The sequence below is a fragment of the Scyliorhinus torazame genome, chromosome 4 (assembly GCF_047496885.1).
Source record: "Scyliorhinus torazame isolate Kashiwa2021f chromosome 4, sScyTor2.1, whole genome shotgun sequence".
In the NCBI taxonomy this organism is placed as follows: Eukaryota; Metazoa; Chordata; class Chondrichthyes; order Carcharhiniformes; family Scyliorhinidae; genus Scyliorhinus; species Scyliorhinus torazame.
Window position 1 is genome coordinate 219,927,273 of NC_092710.1, and position 23,017 is coordinate 219,950,289.

Consider the following 23,017-nt stretch of genomic DNA (forward strand, 5'->3'; position numbering starts at 1 on the left):
AGCGGGTCCTCCCCACCCTCAGACCCTTCCCCAACCATACAAAGTCAGAAATGATCGTGTCCACTTTCCGAAAAAAGGCCTTTGGTATAAAGATTGGGAGAGCTTGAAAGATAAACACGAATCTCGGCAGAATATTCATTTTAGTTTGAACAGTAACTTAATCAGCTCTGGTTTCCCCCACTGGTTCACGGGGAAGATTTTGCTCTTGCTCAGGTTGAGTTTTGTAACCTGAGAAGGCTCCGAACCCGTTTAGTAGTTCCAGTATTCCTCCTATGCTGGCTACGGGGTTCGAGACGTGGATGGACAGAGTTGAGACTCTGCTCTCTGCCCCCCCTTTAATTGCCTCTCCACCCCTTCGCTGATCTAATAACGATTGCCAGTGGCTCAATTGCTGGGGCAAATAGTCGTGGGAATAGTGGGCATCCGTGCCTCTGTACAGCAGGCAGTATCCAGATCTGGTGGGGTTTGTCCGTACGTTCTCTATGGAAGCACTGTACAGTAGTTTCACTCTCAAGGTAAACCCTGGCCTGAACCCAAACCGTTCCAGTACCGCTATGAGGTACCTCCATTTGATCCTGTCCATCTAGAGAGATGATAACCTCTGGTGTCTATCCCCTGGATGAGGTCATGATCACGTTCAGCAGGCATCTGATGTTCGCTGTTAGTTGTCTGCCCTTGAAAAAGCCTATGTGGTCCTCTGCAAATACCTCCGGCACGCAATTCCCTGTCGCCTCGCCAGGGCCTTCGCCATAGTTCTGGCATCAGTGATTAGGAGTGAGATGGGTCTGTATAACCTGCACTCCGTCGCATCTTTTTCCTTTTTATGAGTCAGTGATATCGATGTCTGTGCCGGCAGGGTCCCCCTCGACAGCGAGTCATTGAACATCTCCCAGAGGCGCAGGGCCAGTGCTGTTGCATATTTCTTACAGATGTCGACTGGGAATCCGTCTAGACCCGTCGCCTTCCCCGCATGCATAGAGTTAATGCTCTCCATGACTTCCCCAGTTCTAATGGTGCTTCCAGGCCCTACCTTCTTTCCTCCCCTACAACTGGTATGTCCAGCCCGTCGAGGAACCGTTTTGTCGTCAAGTCACATTCCAAGGACTTGGAAGTGTACAGCTCTCGGTAGAAAATCGCCTCATTGATCTCACCTACGCTATTTCCCTCGCGGCTGCCTGCATTCAAAGCTGGTAAGCCAGCAGGTGGCTGTCCATGCTCCCATACTCATAGAAGGTTCCCCATTTCTGGTGGAGTTGGTTCACTGCTATCCCAGTGGAGAACAGGTCAAATCACATTTGTAATTTTTTCCTCTCCGCCAGTGGTCGGGGCCATGGAGTACACCTGGTCCATCTCCAGTATGCAGTAGACTTGCTGCCCTCACCTTCCTGTTCCTTAATGCCCACTATGCTATTACTTCCCCCCCTTATCACCGCCTTCAGTGCCTCCTAGAATGTGGAGGATGAGACGTCCCATTCTGGTTGCAGGTACATATCTGTCAATGGCTTGGGACATTCTCTCACAGAACGCGTTGTTGGCAAGGAGACACCCTTCATGGAAGGCGTTGGGCCCGGCCTGTCTCCAAACTCACATGCACATAGTGTGGAGGATTGTCAGAGATGACTATTGCGGTGTATTCCACCCCTACCACCTCTGGAAGCACTGATTTCCCGCACTACAAAAAATTTGATTTTCGTGTTGACTCTGTGGACCTGAGAGAAGAACTCCTTCTCCCTTGGGTGTGTGAACCTCCATGAGTCCACTGCCCCCATCTGCTCCGTAAAGGCACTCGTTCTCTCGCCATGGCCAATTGTTTCCCTGATTTGGGGCTCGATCTGCCGAGTCTATGTTGCGGGTCTCTGCCATGGTCTTTTTCATGAAAGCTGCGACATCCCAGTTGGGGGCAAATACACATTTACAAGCACCACTGGTGCCCTTTCCAGGACACCGCTTACCATGACATACCGTCCCCCTGGGTCCGTCACCATCTTTGTCGCTGTGAATGTTGTCCTCTTATTGAATAGTTTGGCCATCCGCCTAACCCTTGTCCCATAACATGCTTGGTCAGTCTGTCCTAGCCAACTCTTTCTTACTTTCAGTTGGTCCTTCTCCCTTAGGTGTGTCTCTTGGAGGAGGACTACTTGGCTGCTAAGTCCCCTGACATTCCAGGGGGCTTTCCTGATGGAGGTTTCTGTTCTCCCAACCTGTCCTCCTGTTGAGTCAGCCATACTCGCCATACTCACCATGTGGATGTGTCCCTGCACTCCGGAGTTTCCCTTTGTTCAGAGTTCAAGATGGTCGCCGCAGTCGCACTCACCATGAGGCTGAGGCGGTTCGGTTCTCTCAGCCATATCTTGCTCTGCCTCGCTCCTTGTCCGCTATCTCATCCTTTCATTTCTGACTCTTGCTGTCTTTATTCTCTCTTTGATCCTTTTGTTGGTTCAAGGGCATATCTTCCGGTATGTGTTAGTTTTCTGGAGAGGGTGGGAGTGGAATTTGTTGGCTTAGCAGACAATAAAAGTGGTTAATTTGGAGTTTCCAAGAGGAGAGCCACCTTTCCTCCTCCTGCTCAGCACGTTCTCGCCACTGGAAGTCTTCAACATTTCAATAACGTGTTGCACAAAAGGAGTTCGGTGGAAGGTATTATAAAATTACATTTTAGCGTCAGGTTTTCTGGCTGGATGCCAGCTACAAAGTTGTTTTGTTGTAATTTGTATTTGTTTGAATACATAATGGCAAATGATAAAAATGAAAATCCTAGAAACTTGAAATAAGAACTGTAAATACCTTGTAGGCCTATCAATATCTGAAAATAGAAGTGATGGATTAAAATTTCAGAATGTCAGTTCTGACTAAAGGTCTCCCACCGAAAAGGTGACTTTTTGCAAATGCTGATCAGTGTATCATTTACAATAAATTTTACAGTGCCAGTATCCAAAGACACTTCATATGATCATTATATAATGAAATTTGCTACTGAACCACAAAAAAATGACAAAGAATCACAGATATGAAATACAGGACAAACTCATCCCATCCATTCTGGAGACTAAATGCTCCCGTCAGTGGAGAATCTCTACTATTCTCTGCTAGCACTGGAAGCGGCGCCCAGGTGCAAGTGTCTCTCCTTTATCATACTAACTTATACATTAGGGAGAGTTCGCCAGGTTCCGTTGGAATCCCAATATCAGGCCGCCAATACCAAGGTCCGGCACGGCCTCCCTTCCCCCACATGTGCTTTAACTTACTCCTTTTCACAGCAGAAAACACTTAGCTGCTTTTGATGTAGTGAGGAACTGTTAAATCATAGCAACAGTGTTTATAAACATTGCGGTTAACATCAAAGCAGGATTCTTGAGATGCATTCAAGCATAAAGGATAAGATAGATGAACACACCAAGCACCTGTCTCTGGAGTAATAAACTGTCAATCACAGGTTAATGCAATGTATTGTGTGAAATTGAATGGAATATTTGCAGTTCAATGACTATCAAGGGGTTTGAAGTGTACTTGGCTTTCAAGGAAGTCTGACACCTGTAGCAGCGGCTGGTTTAAAAAAGTCTGAGGCAGCAGTTGTTAATCATAGAATTCACAGTGCAGAAGGAGGCCATTCGGCCCATCGAGTCTGCACCGGCTCTTGGAAAGAGCACCCTACCCAACCGCACACCTCCACCCTATCCCCATAACCCAGTAACCCCAACCAACACTAAGGGCAATTTTGGACACTAAGGGCAATTTAGCATGGCCAATCCACCTAACCTGCACATCTTTGGACTGTGGGAGGAAACCGGAGCACCCGGAGGAAACCCAAGCACACACTGGGAGAACGTGCAGACTCAGCACAGACAGTGACCCAAGCCGGGAATTGAACCTGGGACCCTGGGGCTGTGAAGCAATTGTGCTAATCACTGTGCTACCGTGCTGCCCACGGTAGCATAGGTTAAGGAGGTGTAAATTAAAATGCAGTGAGTTTCAACTCTACTGCCTGGATTGCTCTTCAGCTTTCAGGCAGAGGTGACTGATGTAGGTCTCTGATAGAGGGATTTGATGGATCGGGCTGGGAGATGGGAGGGGTCACCCTCTTAAATGCTGGGGTGGGACCAGTTAGTCCAGTGATGTATGAGGGGGAGGATGCCTCTATTTGTCGGGTGGGGGAGCCTTCCAATGGACTTCGGGGGGCACCTCAGTTATGCATTGACCCCTTTTGCCCACAGCGGGGACCACCGCATCAGGGCCTCACTTGGGCAAACATGCACCAAATCCTGCCCAGAGGATTTCCTCGTGTGGGGTTGGTGTATAACGGGGGGTGGAGACTTGGGCTTCCATCTCATTAATCAACTGCAAATAGTCCCGCTGGCGTAGGGCAGGTAACATACTGAGGCCACTGGCAGGGGTTTGGAGCATCGCAACAGACCAGTACCGACTCCTTTTTTCCCTCGGCGGCCCATTCTCCGCCAGATCGGGAATAAAAAGGTGAAACCTGGGTCTGGTTTCACTTTACAGTGGAGACAGCAGGTCTGGAGCTATTTGTATACCTACATTATAATGAGGTTAGTTTTACAACTCTTGAAGTAGTTTAATGAAGGTAAAAAAAAACAAAGTGGAGAAAAACTACTGACTGGCAACACAGGACCAGAGAGGAGAACCCACAGACACAGAACAGCAGTTTTTTGTTCTGTTTGTGACTATGCTGTAAGATGAAGGGAGCAGTTTAAATCTGTCTAACATGCTAGCAGTTTGCTGAGGAAAATAAAGCGAAGAGTCTTAGATGAGTTGCTGTCAAGTTAAAGTAACAGTGAACGTGAAGCGAGTTCTGGATCTCAATGAAGGTACTAAGCAGTGTACTGGGAGAGGAAACTGCAGGGAGCAGGTCCTAAACTAAGACATTTAAGATCAGGAATTGGAACTGATACTGTTCCGTGAAGTTAAGGAGCAGAGGAAGACCCCAAGTTTAAAGTATCAAAGCTGTAGAAAGCAGACTTAAAGCAAAATAGGCCTCTGAGAAGCCAGCGATCCAAGCAGATTGTTTGTAACTCCTTACTACGGGCCTTTGAAGCAGTTGTGTTCTGATGGTACAGCTGAATACCTGAGAGAATGTGTAGAAGCCTCAATGCAAATGGTGATCCAGGGGAGAGGAACGTTGGAATGAGACTCAAAACCCTGGAGGTGGGTCCTTATGGAAGGCGTCCAAAAGAAAGGTTTGCTTGGGAGAAGATTCAAAAGTGTTGACATTGGAAATGCTTAACACGAGTTCCAGTGAGACCAGTTGGCTCACAGGGTGACAAGCATTTGGGTGGAAATTAATGAGAAATCCATAGCATCTCTTTGGGGTGGCAACTGTCACCTGGTTTCCGAATATGGTGTGTCTGACCACAGGTCGCTTATTACTTTACTGGACTACATACTTACTGTGAACATTAAAGTATAAGCTAGATTTTGCAACTTGTCTTATGCTTACGACAAGTTGGGCTCCCCATCATTGAGGATGTGGATATTTGTGGAGCTTCCCCCTCCAGTCATTGATTAATTGGCCATCACCATTAACGACTAGATATGGCAGGACCGCTTAGCTTAGATCTTATCCGTTGGTGTGGGATTGCTTTGCTCTAACAATGGCATGCTGCTTCCAAGGTTTTACATGTATATAGTATAGTCCTGTGTTGTAGTTTCACCAGGTTGAAGCTTTTTTGGCACCTTATCATTGATCAAGCTTTTTGCCATCTGACTAAATTCTCGTTATGTTGTTCTTTGTCATGTTTTGTTTTATAATGTTCCTGTGAAGCACCTAGGTTGTTTCATTATGTTAAATGTGTTATATAAATATTAGTTGTTATTGCTGTTTTGATCAAATCACAGTCCAGTCAGCTGCAGCATCTTCAAAAATGATATTCTTAGTTACAATTGGCCTCAAACAGAAAATAAGGGGCGCGATTCTCCACTCTCACGCCGGTTGGGAGAATCGCCTGGGCCGCTGGTCCGACGCCCTCCCGCGATTCTCCCGAGCGGCGGGAACGGGCCAGTCGAGTTTCGCAGGCCGGAGAATCGCCGGAGATACCCAAAATGGCGATTCTCCGGCACCCCCGCGATTCTGAGGCCCGGATGGGCCGAGCGGCCAGGCCAAAACTGCGGGTTCCCCCCAGCGCCGTCCACACCCGGTCGCTACAGTCGTGGGCGGTGCGTGAACGCTGGGGGGGGGCGGCCTGTGGGAGGGCGAGGGGGGATCCTGCACCGGGGGGTACCTTAAATGTGGGGTGGCCCGCGATCGGTGCCCACCGATCGTCGGGCCGTCCTCTCTGAAGGAGGATGTCCTTCCTTCCGCCGCCCCGCAAGATCCGTCCCCCATCTACTTGCGGGGCGGATGTGGACAGGATGGCAACCACGCATGCGCGGATGACGTCCGTTATGCGGCGCCGGCCTCGTCATCTAATCGGCGCTGCTTTTACGCGGGCGACAAGGCCTCGCGCGGGTAGATGACGCGGCCCCGATACTGGCCCATTGTCAGGGCCTGAATCGGTCGCGACCGGGGCTGTACCGCGCCGTTGTGAACCTCGACGGCGTTCACGACGGCGCGGCCACTTCGGCGTGGGGGTGGAGAATCGCGCCCAAGATATATCCAAGTTCAATGTTCAAACTAAAAAAAACTTGATTCACACACTGACTGTGATGACCAGAAATAATGGGCGCGATTCTCCGATGCCGCGCCGGTTGGGAGAATCGCCTGGCGCGCCATTTTTCCACACGACGCCGGTCCGACGCCCTCCCGCGATTCACCCAAGCGGCGAGATCGGCCACGTCGAGTTCTGCGCGGCGCAGGTCGGAGAATCGCCCGAGACACCCAAAATGGTGATTCTCCGCTACCCCCGCTATTCTCCGGCCCGGATGGGCCGAAGTCCCGACAGCGTGACCCCAGTTCACACTGTTGCCGTTCACACCTGGTAAATAAAATCTTCAGCCAGTCGTGCGAGGTGAGGGAGTGGAGGTGGGAGGGGGGGTGAGGAAGGGAGTGGAGGGGGGTGAGGGAGGGAGTGGAGGTGGGAGGGGGGTTCAGGGAGAGAGTGGAGGTGGGAGGGGGGTGAGGGAGAGTGTGGAGGGTGTCGTCCATCCGCGGATGCCACATGTCAGCCGCCCTGATATGGCAGGACGGTGACGAGGACACGGCCGTAGGTTGTCGTGTGGCTGATGGGCACAGGCGAGTGGAACAGTGGTGAGGAGGACGGTGTGAATTGACTGTTGGACGCAGACAATGACCAGGTGTTCGGCTGGCTGCGTATCTGCAGCGCGACCAGGCCACCGGGGCGCACAGGTATCCCATGCAACCCGGCTGGCGAGGTGTGGAAGAACCTCCGTGTAACATGTCGTTTTTCTGCCCCCCACCACCCTCCTGCAGGTCACCATGTATGCCAACCAGTCAGCAATGTTCACTGCCGTGGTTGGAGCCACAGCTCTTCAGGTGGCCATCCGGCAGCGTAGACTCAGACGGCCCACAGTGTCTGCAGATGCAGCGGTTGCTGCTGCAGCAGAGGGGATGGCCGCGGAGTGGCCCGTCGTCGCCGCGCAGGCCGCAGGCGCTCAGGCCCGAAATGTCCAGGGGGATGCCGAGGGGAACATTGACCCCCCGATGGCGAGGAATGCACAGGAAGCGGGCACTGATATCGAAGTGCTTGGGGGGGGGGGGGAGGAGGAGGAGCCACTGATGGTGCTGCCAGGGCGCCACAGGCGACCAGCAAGGCCTAGTGTGTACCGTGACAGAATGTGGTTCGAGGCCCTACCGGACATGACATGCAGGAGGAGACTACGGTTCAGCAGGGAGAACGTCGCACATATATGCCACCTCGTGGCGCACCTCGCACCACTTGGAATGGGTGGAGGACACGCTATACCAGTCTCCGTCAAGGTGACGGTGGCCCTAAACTTTTATGCTACCGGTGAGCGTCGAGCGGGGACCTATCCAGGATCTTACTGGCATCGGTCCACAGGTGCGTCAGGGCCGTGATCGACGCCTTGTACGCCATTGATGACAAGTACATTAAATTCCCCGAGGACCGAGCACAGCAGGAAGCACGGGCACGTGGATTCGCCAAGGTGGCCGGGATACCGATGGTCCAGGGTGTCATCGATGGTGTGCACGTCCCCATGCGCCCACCTGCAGACAACAGGGAAGTGTTCATGAACAGGAAGGGCGCATACTCCATGAACATTCAAGTGGTGTGCGACCCCCACATGAAGATCATACACGTGTGTGCAAGGTACCCCGGGAGTGTGCATGACGCCTACATTCTGGCACAGTCGTTCATCCCCGCAATGTTCGATGGATGCCTCCCCCCCGGCTGAGGGGCTGGTTGCTGGGCGACAGGGGCTATCTGTTGAGGTCATGGCTGATGACGCCAATACGGAGGCCTCAGACCAACGCGGAAAGCCTATACAACGAGGCCCATGCAGCAACCAGGGGTGTGGTGGAGCGGTGCTTCGGCCTGCTGAAGATGCGATTCAGATGCCTGGACCGCTCAGGAGGGGCCCTGCAGTACCGGCCCGACAGGGTCGGTCGCATAGTTGTGGTCTGCTGTGCACTGCACAACATTGCCATGCAGAGGGCAGATGCACTGGTGGAGGAGTCGGAAGGAGGACCCGACGGCACCGGAGCTAACGCAAACGAAGGGGAGGAGGAGGAGGATGGCGTGCATCAGGGTGGGGGGAGGGGCGCAGGACACAGACACTGCCCGGGTGCTGGTTACGTCCAGGAGGCTGCACGACGGCACCGTCGAGGACTGCAGGCACGCGACGCGTTGGTGGCTGCACGGTTCACGCACCATGGGGGAGGGATTCGCTGAACACCGCCACTTGCACCGCCAGTCCTGCACACGAGCACCACACTGCACCCTCCCCCCGCACCCACCACCCCCGTACCGCGTACACTGCATTAATTCCACATCACCTTACCACTGCGGCACTACGGGATTGCACAACATTGATGATTGTGTAAGCGGTTGTGATCAGTGCCATGTTGAATGATGACAGCCCACTCTGCGATGAGCTGTGAGCTGAGATTCGCCAGCCAAGGTCTGACTCATGGCTATAGTTAAACCATGCACTCCGGTGGTCACAGCCTTTGTAACGGGCATTTCATCACGTGCCCGTGTGGGGTAGCTGGCGTCGGAGTACCGAGGACTACGGTGTTCGATTTTGGGAGGCAGGGGGGAAAGGGACAGCACATCCGACACCGAAGTTGAACCGCTCATTAACCACAGCGCCACTCGGTCACCCTCACGAGCCCCCGGCACCGGACATAGCACAGAGTCTTACAAGTTAAGTGCAACAGTGAGTTTATTTGTGACATTCACATACAGATGCCCTGCCCCCTACAACTAAACTGTGCCCTGCACCCGTGCCAACTTATTATGTGCCTAACTTCTTTGCCTTACGGGCCCTACCACTACGTCTAGGTGTCTCCCCCGATGGTAGAGCAGGAGTGGAGGCGGACTGCTGAGAATCATGCCCTGCGACATGTCTCCCCGTCGGCACGCGTTTCCTGTGGCGGCCCGGCTTCGATGGGCCAGGCTGCTCGGCGGGCGTGCTGGATAGCGTGGTGCCACCCTGTCCTGCCCGCTGCCCACCAGATGCGCCAGGGACGGAACGGGGGAAGGCCGAGTGTGCCGGGACATCCCTTGCTGGAGGTACCGGGACGGGCCTCAGAACCACCTCCTCCATCAGGGAGCCCGGTGGCCCCCCGGGCCTCACTGTGGGACGGAGGTGCGATCGGAGACATGCCCCGTCACACCTCCGACACTAGGGGCAAAATTCTCCCCAAACGGCGCGATGTCCGCCGACTGGCGCCCAAAACGGCGCCAATCAGACGGGCATCGCGCTGCCCCAAAGGTGCGGAATGCTCCGCATCTTTGGGGGCCGAGCCCCAACATTGAGGGGCTAGGCCGGCATGGAGGGATTTCCGCCCCGCCAGCTGGCGGAAATGGCGTTTATTGCCCCGCCAGCTGGCGCGGAAATGACATATCGGGGCGGCGCATGCGTGGGAGTGTCAGCGGCCGCTGACAGTTTCCCGTGCATGCGCAGTGGGGAGAGTCTCTTCCGCCTCCGCCATGGTGGAGACCGTTGCGGAGGCGGAAGGGAAAGAGTGCCCCCACGGCACAGGCCCGCCCGCGGATCGGTGGGCCCCGATCGCGGGCCAGGCCACCGTAGGGGCACCCCCTGGGGTCAGATTGCCCCGCGCCCCCCCCCCCCCCCAGGACCCCGGAGCCCGCCCACGCCGCCTTGTCCCGCCGGTAAATACCTACTTTAATTTACACCGGCGGGACAGGCAATTTCTCGGCGGTACTTCGGCCCATCCGATGGGGCGGGGGGGGCCCGCCAACCGGCGCAGCCCGATTCCCGCCCCCGCCCAATCTCCGGTACCGGAGACTTCGGCAACCGGCGGGGGCGGGATTCACGGCGGCCAACGGCCATTCTCCGACCGTCTGGGGGGTCGGAGAATGACGCCCCTGGCACTTTCAGTCCTGGAGGCCTGCAGCAGTATTGACCACGGTCCGAATGCTCGCAGAGACGGAGCCCATGGAGTGCGACATTCCTGCCATGGACTGTGCTATCTCAACTTGTGAGTGCGCTCCGCCATCCATCACGTGCGCCAGGCGGTCTATGCTCTCCGCGACTGACTGCTGTGACTGTGCCATCGCCTGCTGGGACCGGGCCATGGCATGGTGAGACTCGGCCAGGGCCCGGAGAGCGGCGGCAATGTCCTGTTGGCTCTGTGAGATGGCTGCTTGTGAGAGGACAGCCCTCTCCTGGGCCATGGATGACGCGTGCACGTGAAGCCCAACTACTTGCAGAACCTGACCAATGGCCAAAACCGTTTCACCCATTGCCTCCACCGCGGACGCCACCCGTGCAGTGTCGGCCTGTGTGGCTGCGGTGAGCGGCACCACTCCCTGCTCCTGGACGCGAATGGACCCTCCAACTGCTTGTGCAGGTCCTCGAAGATGGCCCTCATCCCGTTATTCAGTCCCTCGGTGTCCACATGCATCAGTTGTCCGGGTGGGTCAAGTACATCCAGGAACCCGGGAACTGTCTGGGCAGCAGTTGTTTGCTGGGCCTGGGCTGCCCTCCGACCTTCCAACCCCTCGGCTGCTCCAAACTCCACCTGCTGTACCTGCTCGGCTGTGTGGTGCGCACCAGACCGTGACCCGGGAGCCTCATCACTTATCTGCCCAACCGAGGTGAGTGTCTGCGATGGTGGATGGTGTGGGAGACAGCAGTGCCGCTAGCTCGAGGTCATCGTCCGTTAGAAAGTCTGGTGTGTACTGGTCCCCCGCAAGGTGCATGCAGCCTGTGTCATGTTGCCCTATAGGTGAATCCGTGGACTGTGTGGCCTTTCTCTGTGCGTTATCGTCACTGTCCGTCCTGTGCCCCTCAGTGTTGTCTCTGTCCGTCGTATGTGCGTCCCCGTCCAACGTCCCAGACTGAGAGGATGACCCTCCTGTCCGACCAACTGCCACCCTCTGGCGTGCGTCCCTGGGTGCGCCTGAGGTTGGAGATGGTCGGCTTTGTCTTGGCCGAGACGACCCTAGACATTCGGCGGCTGACCCTGGGGAACACAACGATACGGGGTTCGTTAGACACGCTGGGCCAGGTGTATGGTGATGGTGGGGGCAGTGCCTGGGGGGGAGGGGATCGGGGGTGCAGTGGCATGAGTGTGAGGGGGGAGGGGATCGAGGGTGCAGTGGCCAGAGTGTGAAGGGGCCGATGACGGGTTGGGGTTGGGGGGGCGGGGGGGCGGTGTGGGACATGCAGGATTGTCTCACTTGCTTCTGTGCCCCCGACCTGGCATGTCGCGACCTCCTGGGTGGCAGATCCTCCAGCGAGGTTCAGGGCCCTCTGCTCGTGAACATTTAGGGGGTGCAGCACAGGACAACCCCGTCCGGTTCTCATACGCTCACGATGGTTGTGAGCTGTCTTGTCCTGGGGGGGGGGTTGGATAAAGCATCACAATTAGGCGGGTATCATCAGAGCGTGCAGATATAAGCTATATTAATGTTGGGTGAGGAGACAGTTGGAGCCATGCCATGGCATCTATCCAGGGGGGTCCCGGTGCTCATGTGGGTCGAGTACAACGTTGTGCACCCTGAACCCCCCACCCCACTCCCCCCCCCCCCCCCCCCCCGTGCACAGGGGTGGGGGGGGGTTGGTTGTGACCCGGAGGCACCCTCATGGCACTTACCCTGGTAGCCCAAGTGAGGTCGTGCAGCTTCTTCCGACACTGCTCCCCGGACCGGGAGGTGTGCCCCACAGCGCGCCATTTATGGCGCAGCGCCGCGTCATTCGAGCGCCACGCGCTTGCGACGCTGCTTTTGCGGCACGCCCCCCCCCCCCCCACCCCCGAGTTCCTCGCGGTCCCGCTCCTAGCCCATTTTCGGGCCCTGAATCGATCGCGATCGGGGCCGTTTCGCACCGTCGTGAAACTCGACGGTGTTCACGACGGCATGGGCAGTTAATCGCGGGAGCCGAGAATCGTGCCCAATATACTTTGTATAGGCCATTCACCCAACATCCCATTTGTTTTGCTATTCAAAATAGCACATTAAATGCATAATGCTAGTTGCAAAGAAGAAATACTTGATGTAATACTATGTTTATCACACATTTGACATCTATTGAGTTTACTCAAGTCATGAAACAAGCTTCATGAGTGAAATAAATATGCCACCATACTTATTGGTACTCTACAATGCTGTGTTATGGACAGGAGGGGGTTAATTTAATTAGCCCTGATTTCTATCCATCCGTAAACCGAAATGTGTTTTGTTTTTTGATTTCCTCCCTTTATAAGGGGTGGTATGTTTACCCCAACACTCTCATCCTTATGTGTCAGTAGCGCAGCAAACTTGAGGTAAGATAAAATAAAAGGGCTTGGTTTATTTCACACGTCCACAACGCGCAGAAAGGGATTTTGCAACTTACGCCCCTTTTATTTTGCACTCAATGCAATACAAAGAGGAATAAGGGAAAGGAAGGAGTTCAGGGCAGACCTCAAAAAAAAATGCAAGTTCGTGTTTACGTGTGTCCAGAATCAAAAGTCCAATGAAATGTTTCTTCAGAGGGGAGGTTGACTGTTGCAAGGTGACCTGTCTTTCCAGAAACGAGGCTTCCATCAGGCGAAGAGGCACAACTGGAGCTGAGTTAGCCTTGAAGACACACCAGTTCCAATGTTCCAGTAGTTTGCAGTTTTGATAAGGGGCCAGAGTGCTTTCTGCTGCCAAGTGCTTGATGGTAAGATTGTAGACAGCCAAGACTGCTTGCCTCGAGCTACTGTTTCTCTTCAGAGGTCAATCCATAACTGCCTGAGTTCAGGTTCTGATGTACCATCAATGACCACGAGACGAAATGGTGAAACCATTGAGGCTTTATTGCACTAGAAGTTGAGCTTCCTGCAGCTGGAACCAGAATGGAAGCAGCGCAGGAGAGCATACACTTTTATGCAGCGCCTGCTGGGAGGAGCCAGCAGGCTGGGATTTACTGTGTTAACTGTAGTACAGTGGCAGTACCGTAATACATGTAATGTGTTACCAGTGGTGTTTGCCATATTCAACCCCTGTTTTTAAAAAAAAAAAGAAGTCCAGCAGGGGTGAAAAACGTTACAGACTGAGTTTGTCGGGGCTGTGACCCTCCGCCGTGATTGCCTCAGTCCTGGTTGTGGTGTGTGTGCCGATGTGGGTACCTGTGACTCAGGGAGCGTGTTGTCCTCTCCCTCTTCACCCAGTAGTGGATTCGGTGAGGGGACGGATGCTGCTGGGGTGGGGGCTGCGGTGAGGGTCACTGGTGGGAGGGTGAACGGCGCAGGGGCGGGGGAGGCAACCGGAGGGGGAGGGCACGGTACCAGGTTGGGGTTGGTGGTGGTTGTGGGTGGGGACCCAGCGGGTGCCAGGTCTCGGAGGGAGACTGTGTCCTGCCGCCCGTCATGATGTGCCACGTAGGCGTATTGTGGATTCGCATGGAGGAGGAGGACTTTTTCGACAAGGGGATCCGATTTATGACTCCTTGCATGCTTCTGGAGGAGGACGGGCCCAGGAACTGTCAGCCAGGTTGGAAGCGAGACCCCGGTGGTGGACATCTAGGGAAGGCAAACACATGTTCGTGAGGGGTCTCATTAATAGCAGTGCACAGGAGCGACCGGATGGAGTGAGTTCTCCCAGTGAGCCAGAGAAGACACAGCCAGAGTGAGACACGACCAAGAGTGAGTTTGGGAATTTGAGAATGAATTTGGGAATGAAGGAGGATCCCCGATCGCAATGGATGTAGGTGGGGAAACCGAACAAGGTGAAGATGCTGTGTAGGGCCTTGATGACCGTGGCAGACGTCATGTCGGGGACATGGGATGGCGAATGGGAAACGGGAGTACTCATTAATTATATTGAGAAAGTACATGTTGCGGTCAGTGGAGGGGAGGGGCCCTTTGAAGTCCATGCTGAGGCGCTCAAAGGGGCAGGAGGCCTTCACCAGATGTGCTCTGTCTGGCCGGTAGAAGTGCTGTTTGCACTCCGCGCAGACTTGGCAGTCCCTGGTCACGGCCCTGACCTCGATGGAGTAAGGCAGGTTGCGGGCCTTGATAAAATGGAAGAACCAGGTGACAGAGGGCATTGTGGAGAGCCCGGAGTCGGTCCAGTTGTGCGCTGGCACATGTACTGCGGGATAGGGCATCTGGGGGCTCATTGAGCTTCCACAGGCGATACAAGGTCTCGTAGTTATCGGTGGAGAGTTTGATCCTCCACCTCAAGATCTTGTCGTTCTTGATCATGCCTTGCTGTGTATTGCTAAACGTGAAGGCAACGACCGTTGGTCAGTGAGGAGAGTTAATCTCCTGCCGGCCAGGTAATGCCGCCAATGTAGCACAGCCTCCACAATGGCTTGGCCCTCCTTTTCGACAGAGGAGTGCCAAATATCGGAGGCATGAAAGGTGCGGGAGAAGAAAGACACGGGTGTGCCCGCCTGGTTGAGAGTGGCGTCCAGAGCCACGTCCGATGCATCGCTCTCCACCTGAAAGGGGAGGGCCTCGTCGACCGTGTGCATCGTGGCTTTGGCGATGTCCACCTTGATGTAGTTGAAGGCCCGGCGGGCCTCAGCTGTCAGGGGAAAAACTGTGGACTTGATGAGGGGGCGGGCCTTGTCCGCATAATTAGGGACCCACTGGGCGTAATATGAGAAGAATCCCAGGCATCGTTTCAGGGCCTTGGGACAGTGAGGGAGGGGGGAGTTCCAGGAGGGGGCGCATGCGGTCGGGCCCTAGGACTCCATTTCCCACAACGTAGCCAAGGATGGCTAAGCGGTTGGTGCAGAAAACGCATTTCTCCTTATTGTAGGTGAGGTTAAGGAGTTTGGCGGGATGGAGGAATTTTGGAAATTCGCGTCATGGTCCTGCTGATCGTGGCCGCAGATGGTGACATTATCTAGGTACGGGAACATGGCCCGCAGCCCGTACTGGTCAACCATTCGGTCCATCTCTCGCTGGAAGACCGAGACCCCATTGGTGACGTAGAAGGGGACTCGAAGGAAGTGATAGAGGTGGCCATCTGCTTCGAATGCAATGTATTGGCGGTCCTCTGGGCGGATGGGGAGCTGGTGATAGGCGGACTTCAAGTCAACTGTGGAGAAGACTCAATACTGCGCAATCTGATTGACCATGTCAGATATGATTGGGAGGGGATACGCATCGAGCTGCGTGTACCGGTTGATGGTCTGACTGTAGTAGATGACCATCCGGTGTTTCTCCCCAGTCTTAACTACCACCACTTGAGCTCTCCAGGGGCTGTTACTGGCCTCAATGACCCCCTCCTGCAGAAGCCGTTGGACTTCTGACCTGATAAAGGTCCTGTCGTGTGCACTGTACCGTCTGCTCCTCGTGGCGAAGGGCTTACTGTCCAGGGTGAGGTTTGTGAAAAGTGAGGCCACAGACGGTGAGGGGGGCAGGGGCCGCCGAACTTCAGAGTAAGGCTTTAGAGGTGGCACTGAAAATCGAGACCTAGTAACAAGGCAGCGCAGAGGTGGAGGAGGACGTAGAGTCTGAAGTTGCTGTACTCTACGCCTGTACGGATAGGATCGTGACGCAGTACCCCGGATTTGTACGGAATGGGATCCGGAGGCCAGGGAAATTTTCTGGGTGACGGGGAGGACCGGGAGGGAGCAGCGCCTTACCATAGCAGGGTGGATGAAACTCTCTGTGCTCCCGGAGTCGAAGAGACAGGTCGTTTCATGCCCGATGATCCTGACAGTCGTCGTAACGGTCGCGAGGTTGCGGGGTCGAGATTGATCCAGGGTGATGGAGGCGAGCTGCGGGAGTTGTTGGGCTGGTCGGCGGTAGCAGAGGTATCGGTGGCCCGTGAACGGCCAGGCGAGGAGAGGTCCTGGGATGCGTTCCAAGATGGCAGCTCCGAAGATGCAATAAATTGATGTGCCATCAATGACTATGAGACAAAATGGTGAAACTATTGAGGCTTTATTGCACTAGATGTTGAGCCTCCTGCAGCTGGAACCAGAATGGAAGCAGCGTGGAAGAGCATACACTTTAATACAGCGCCTTCTGGGAGGAGCCAGCAGGCTGGGATTTACTGTGTTAACTGTAGTACAGTGGCAGTACCGTAATACACGTAGTGTGTAACCAGTGGTGTTTACCACAGGTTCACATTGCAATATTACAAGTTCTAGCAGGTTGGGAGAGGTCATGTGACATACCTACTTCCACTTCTAGATGTTTGACAAAGGATGTATTTTCCCAGGACTGAAATCTTGAGGTGTTTAATAGGAGTCAGGATTCCTTTTGTTCTTGGAGACACTGGTTTCAGATTGACGAAACAAAACCCCCTAGTTGAAAACCATTGTGTGTTGAAACAGATAGTGCTTAAGCCATTGGCACCACACTGGAGACTAGGAATTGTTCATAGCTGGCTGGGGCACACATCTCATCTGCAGACCATTGGGTTGGTTTGGCTGGAATGATTCTGCAATAAAAGGAGTGTTTTATTCCAGGAGGTGTGAACCATTAGCCTTTCTTCACTTTGTGTTTTTTTTCAATTAAGGGGCAATTTAGCGTGGCCAATCCACGGTACGGCATGGTAGTTAGCACTGTTGCTTCACAGCGCAAGGGTCCCAGGGTCGATTCCCAGCTTGGGTCACTGTCTCACAGAGTCTGCATGTTCTCCCCGTGCCTGCGTGGGTTTCCTCCGGGTGCTCCGGTTTCCTCCCACAAATCCAGAAAGATGTGCTTGTTAGGTGAATTGGACACTCTGACTCTCCCTCAGTGTACCCGTAGTGTGGCGACTAGGGCATTTTCACAGTAACTTCATTGTAGGGTTAATGTAAACCTACTTGTGACACTAATAAAGATTATTATTGTTACCCTGCACATCTTTCAGTTGTGGGGGTGAGACCCACGCAGTCACGGGGAGAATGTTCAAACTACACACGAACAGTGACCCTGAGCCGGGATCAAAATTGGGTCCTTGGCGCTGTGAAGCAGCAATGCTAACCACTGCGCCACCGTGCCGTCCCTTTTCTTCACTTTCAAACTGTTCAGAAGCTTGCATGTGATCATCTGGAGCTATTTCATCAGCCCAGCAATTGTCCATCTTGAAAATCAGGGAAATCGTAATTCTATAAAGAAGTCCGGCTGACGAAGGTATTTATATATATTTTCCGACCCATCTCAACCGGACAGTTGCAAGCACAGTATGACTTTGATTATTTTAATATCCAACTTATTATGCAACTCTGTTGCAAAATTGCTTCTAGCTACAGAGAGAATTCAGCCATTTTGCTTCTAACGTTCAGAAATACATTTGATATCAAAACCCAACACGTACAGTGCAAAATAATTTTGGTCAAGAACTAACCTACAGGCATTTTCTTTTTGAAATGATTAACAAGACTTTTTTTCATATGATCCGGTCTTACCTATTTAAGAATTATAGTAAAACATTCTGCTGGCAGGCCTCTGTTTATGATGTTCTTAGTTGACAGAGAGGTGCGCATGAGCATCCAGGAATGTTTGCTTCTCATTATTCCTCCCCATTGTAGCAAAATTCTTGGCCTCCAGAAATTTACCAGTGAGGTGATCATAGGTTGGAACCCATGCTTTACTAGTATAGGAAGCCAAAGGTGATTTTAAGGAATTTATATTTGTACGGGTTAATATTAGAAATAAGTTATAGTATTAGATGGGTTTAATTTAATGTTTCTGTGCCTAGAAATGACCTTTAGTTAGATCCATGCTAGACAAAAGTGTTTGTATGTACGAGGGAGTTGGTTAAGTTCCAACTGTGATAGAGAGAGTTGCAGCATGAAGAAGAAATCTAATTGCTTAGCAACTAGATGCCCTTGTAAGTGGAAAAATACCTTTCCTTTATTATTTGGTTTTAACTGGAAGCTACAGTAGTTGGGGGCAGGCAGCTAGAGAGGGAACTTCTCTCTCAGTTTTGCTTGAAGAAAAGCCATACAATGGAGTAATGGTTAAGGAAGCCAGTGCCAGAAATCTAAATGGAAGCTTCTTATGGAAGCTAGAGAAATGAAGAGGAGTTTCCAGGGAGCCTATTAAAGGAGTAAAGAAGAACTGGGAGCAGAACTGTAAATGAGCTGGTTAGTGGGAAGTCAGAAAAATACCTGAAGTAGTTCTAAGGTTTATGATGTCTTTCCACAGTTTGTGAGACATTAATTGAAATAATTGTAGAGCAACCAGATGGAGATTGTAATGTGTGTGTGTAAAAGCAGCCATGTCAAATAAATCCTAAAAAGGGGTTGGTGTAAAACCTGGCGTGGATTTGCTGGCAAAAGTGGATGGAAACTGTTCGCATGAGTCTTTTGGAAACTGGATGGAGTTTGGAATGCAGACCCCTAATGGAAGGAAAGCATGATTGATTACGAGAGAAGATTTTAAAGGGTATTTTGAGAATTAATTGAAAACTTTTACGTGACAATCATCTGGGGGGATTCTGAGGAGGCACCCAAGGTATGCTGGTTCTCCAGCAAGCTGAGGCACTGCAATAACCCCATTGTGCTTAAAACACTCGATATATACGTACTATAAGTTACTTCAAACGTATGACTTGATAAGATCTAAACCGGGTACATTTGGGTTGTACTTGATCCATTATTTAATGGAACATTTATCTTATATTTATCCTGTTAATTAAGCTGCTTAATATTTACCATATTTTTCATCTTAGTTATGTAAAGATGATGTAAAAACATGCATTCTGTAGACCTACGTAACACAGTTGCTTTGCACTTAAGTAGATGTGAAATCCGAAATCAAATTCAGTGCTGCAAACATAACAACAAAGATGTGTTTTTCAAAATTGATTTATGCTGTCAGATTTCCTTGACTGCAGCTTACAGGCTGTCAACAGGGAGGTTATGTTGGACATGACTGGTTTGCCTCTACTGCATTTTTGATAATGTCAGGGGATGGAGAGAGAACTATCAAATTTCTGCAACAATTTTCAAGCCTTCTCACCTCGGCATTTCTCTGGCTGCCCCGTCTGCATTCGTCTGTATGTTTTCCTGAAGTAAAATCTGGAATTAACTATTAACTTTTTTTTCTTACATTCTATATGGAAATTTTAAGATACACCACCCAACCACACCCAGAGGACTTCAGCCGCAGTATGATGGGAGGAGAAGTTCATTTTGAGAGCTGGGATCATTGGCATTGTGCCAGTGGGCAACAGGACAGGAGCAGAGTACTGGTTATGTTAATAGACTACTAATCCAGAGGTTTATAATGGCTATTCCCACTGTTGCATTTTGAGAGTTTAATTCAGTGTAAAAAAGATTGTTGGTTTCCCTCTGGGGCAAAGATGCAAGTAGTACAAGGAGCCTGCCTTCACTATCAGAGTTAATCCGACCCACAAGTCAAAATGTAATCCGGGCACATTTCATCCAATAAACATGCTGTTCAGGAAAACCTACCTTTTACTGTCAACATTCATACATGAATAATTCCTACTTGGATGAGATATTGGACATTGACTAACTACATATCCTAGCATAAAGCGAATGGTGTAATTTCTACTTTACCATATTTCAACCCAGCAATGGGAAAACTCATCAGGCTTCCCACAGGAGTCATTGGTGAGAGGCCCAAACCACTTTGAGAGAAAAGCTCATTTGTTTAGTAAGGTAATTTATCTTTGGAATTCACTATCTCATTAAGCATTGGAGACTGAATCATTGAATATATCCAAGGCTGGGTTTGACAGATTTTGATATACAGGGAGTCGAGGATCATAGGGCCGGCAGAAAAATGGAGTTGAGGCCACAATCTGATCAGCCATGACCTTACTGAATGGTGGAGCCAGCTTAAAGGGCTTCAGTTTCTTGTATTCTTATGTTTGTTTTCATTTTGATCTTTCTACATCAAACACCAAACCATGTGCAATAAAGACCAAAGAATACACTTAAAAAACAGTGCTACTTCAATCTGAATCTTCGATTTCCTTGTCTCCTTTGTTCAACATGCACAGAGTTCAATGGGGATTGAATGTGCAGAGAGATATTTTCCTAACTATCAGTTGGTTTTGAGTGGTAAGATAGTGAGGATAGTTGTTTCTTTGAAAGGGATGGTGGTGACATAAATCCATTGGGTATTTTCTTTAAATTGATGAATGTGGGATATCAATGCAGCTGAAAGGCTCCACCAGTTTTTATATAATAATATTTCCCAGTTTTAGTCCAAAATGACCACAGTTAGATGTTATTTGCCATTGTATTCAAAACATATTCTGAATTTTAAGCTTACTGAAGGATAATTATTTCTTTCCAGCTCGATTATATTAAGGGATAAAATAATCTGAAAATGAATCAGGATAATCAAGTGGATAATATATATGATAGATTTTCCAAAAGGAGGACACCTTTTTTGATCAATGCTCATTCACGTTGCTATTTTGTTTTTGCTGTCACTTTGTCAGATCCACCTTTCTGTGGAAAGTGCAGAGTCCGGTATTCATCCTGTATACTCCTGCACAGCTTACTACATTGAGATGTTACTGAAGTCAGAGGTGCCACTTGTCTTCTCAGCATTCCGCATGTCAGGATTCACTCCTTCACAGGTGAAATTTTAATTTAAATCAAAGGCATGCATGTGTAAGTTTCATAGCTACAATTGGAAGGTTCATTGATATAACTTATTTAATGATATTAATTTTAATGACCTGTGGATTGTATACACACATAGCAATGGGCCCAAATTTCATTTCATGTGTTGAAGATATGTCTAAAAATCTGGGTTTTGTAGCAGCACCTGTATGTGCATATTGGGTATAAAATGAATGCATCTGTTACCATATTTCTAAGGACTCGTGATAAGTCGTGGAAGATTGCCTTCTGTTTAGATTTTCCTGAATTGAACATCGCTTGTTAGATAATATTACTGTGTGTATCACAAAATCAAGGTTAATGTTTATATAATTTTTCGTGGTAGGGTGCTGCCAGGGGATAAGCCTGGCTGTACTGAGCTGTGCACCTCCGGTGGGTTCTGTTTGCCAGGTGCATATCATGGGGAATCTGTCTTTACTCACGCATGCCCTTGGGAATAGACAGTCTAACATGGGGGGACAATCAGGAGTAAATGTCTGATATGCATATGCAAGTAGATGTAAATAGAGTCGGGATCCCTGCTACATCATTGGCGGGATGCAAGGACAGCCACCGGCGTAAAAGCCATTTTGTGTCTCCTGCTCAATTCTTTGCCCTCTCCTCCATTACTGTCCCATGTAAATAAGTGCAGAAAATACCATCCCCCACCCCTTTCCGCAAGGGTGGAGTTAAGAATCTCTCATGCTAGAAATGCGACCCCATCCCCCTTGGATGCTTGTCCCTGAAAAGATGGAATTTTATCCCACTTTTAAAAAATTTCAGTGGTTCAATTTCAAACTGTTTTAAGCGGATATGTCATCAATGAATTTACATAGTGGTTTTCATGATCTCCAAAAGTCTTAAAGAACATCGCCATCAGTGAAGCACTTTTGAAGTGTAGTCACTGTTGCAGTGTAATTGTGCACAACAAGGTCCCACAAAGGACATTGAGATAATGACCAGATATTGGGGAGGCAGTGGCGTAGTGGTATTGTCATTGGACTAGTAATCCAGCGACCAGAGTTCGAATCCCACCATGGCAGATTGTGCAATTTGAATTCAATAAAAATCTGGAATTAAAAAGTCTAGCAATGATTACAACTGCTATAAAAATCCATCTGGTTCACTAATGTTCTTTAGGGAAGAATGTCTGCTACCCTTAGCTGTCCTGGTCTTCATGTGACTCCTGACCCACAGCAATAAAACATTCCTTCTGAACAAGAGCAATTAGAATGGCAATTAATCCCATGAACAAATAAACAAAATCTGTGCCAAACAGTAATGAGAGAAATGACTTGTTAGCTATTTTCCTTTTGCAGAGATTGGTTAGGAGGGTCTGGATATCGCTCTTCTTTGAAATGCGTTAAGTTTACATGCACATCTTTTTTCCTGTGTCTGCGTGGGTCTCACCTCCATAACCCAAAGATGTGCGGTGGATTGGCCACTCTAAATTGCCCCTTAATTGGGGGGAAAATTGAATTGGGTACTTTAAATTTATTTTTAAAAGTTTACGTTCACATGAACCCTGCCGAAATCGTGTTTGGCTGAGAGCTCTACGCTGCCTGGTTGCTAGCCGCCCCCTCCCCTCCCCGGAACAGGGAATCGATGGCCGTTTTGCGCCAGCTTAGCTGGCGTATAACGCCACAGTTTTCACGCTGGCGTGGGGACTTAGTCTCCAGAATGGAGAATCCAGCCCAAGATTTCTGTTTTATGTTTCAACTTGAACACAGCGCCTTTACCAGTGCAGTACTCCCTAGTGCTGCACTTGAGTTGTCGGCTGAGGTTGAGAGTTCAACCAAGTATGAACACTCAACTTTTTGACCCAATAATTAGGGCTCTGCCAACTGAGATCAGTGAACATTAATTAATTAAAATATTAATGTTTTACTATTAC

The 23,017-nt window shown here is 50.7% G+C and overlaps 1 protein-coding gene across 6 annotated transcripts in view; it reads left to right on the top strand.

Annotated features, from left to right (window-relative positions):
• tbc1d32 (TBC1 domain family, member 32) overlaps positions 1 to 23,017 on the top strand; it is a 452,053-nt gene that overhangs the window by 388,252 nt on the left and 40,784 nt on the right. For all 6 annotated transcript variants that reach the window (XM_072499364.1, XM_072499359.1, XM_072499363.1 and 3 more), the window contains 2 exons: positions 19,384 to 19,538; positions 20,958 to 21,098. In XM_072499364.1, coding sequence (XP_072355465.1) covers positions 19,384 to 19,538; positions 20,958 to 21,098 — 296 coding nt within the window. The remainder of the gene's footprint in view (positions 1 to 19,383; positions 19,539 to 20,957; positions 21,099 to 23,017) is intronic.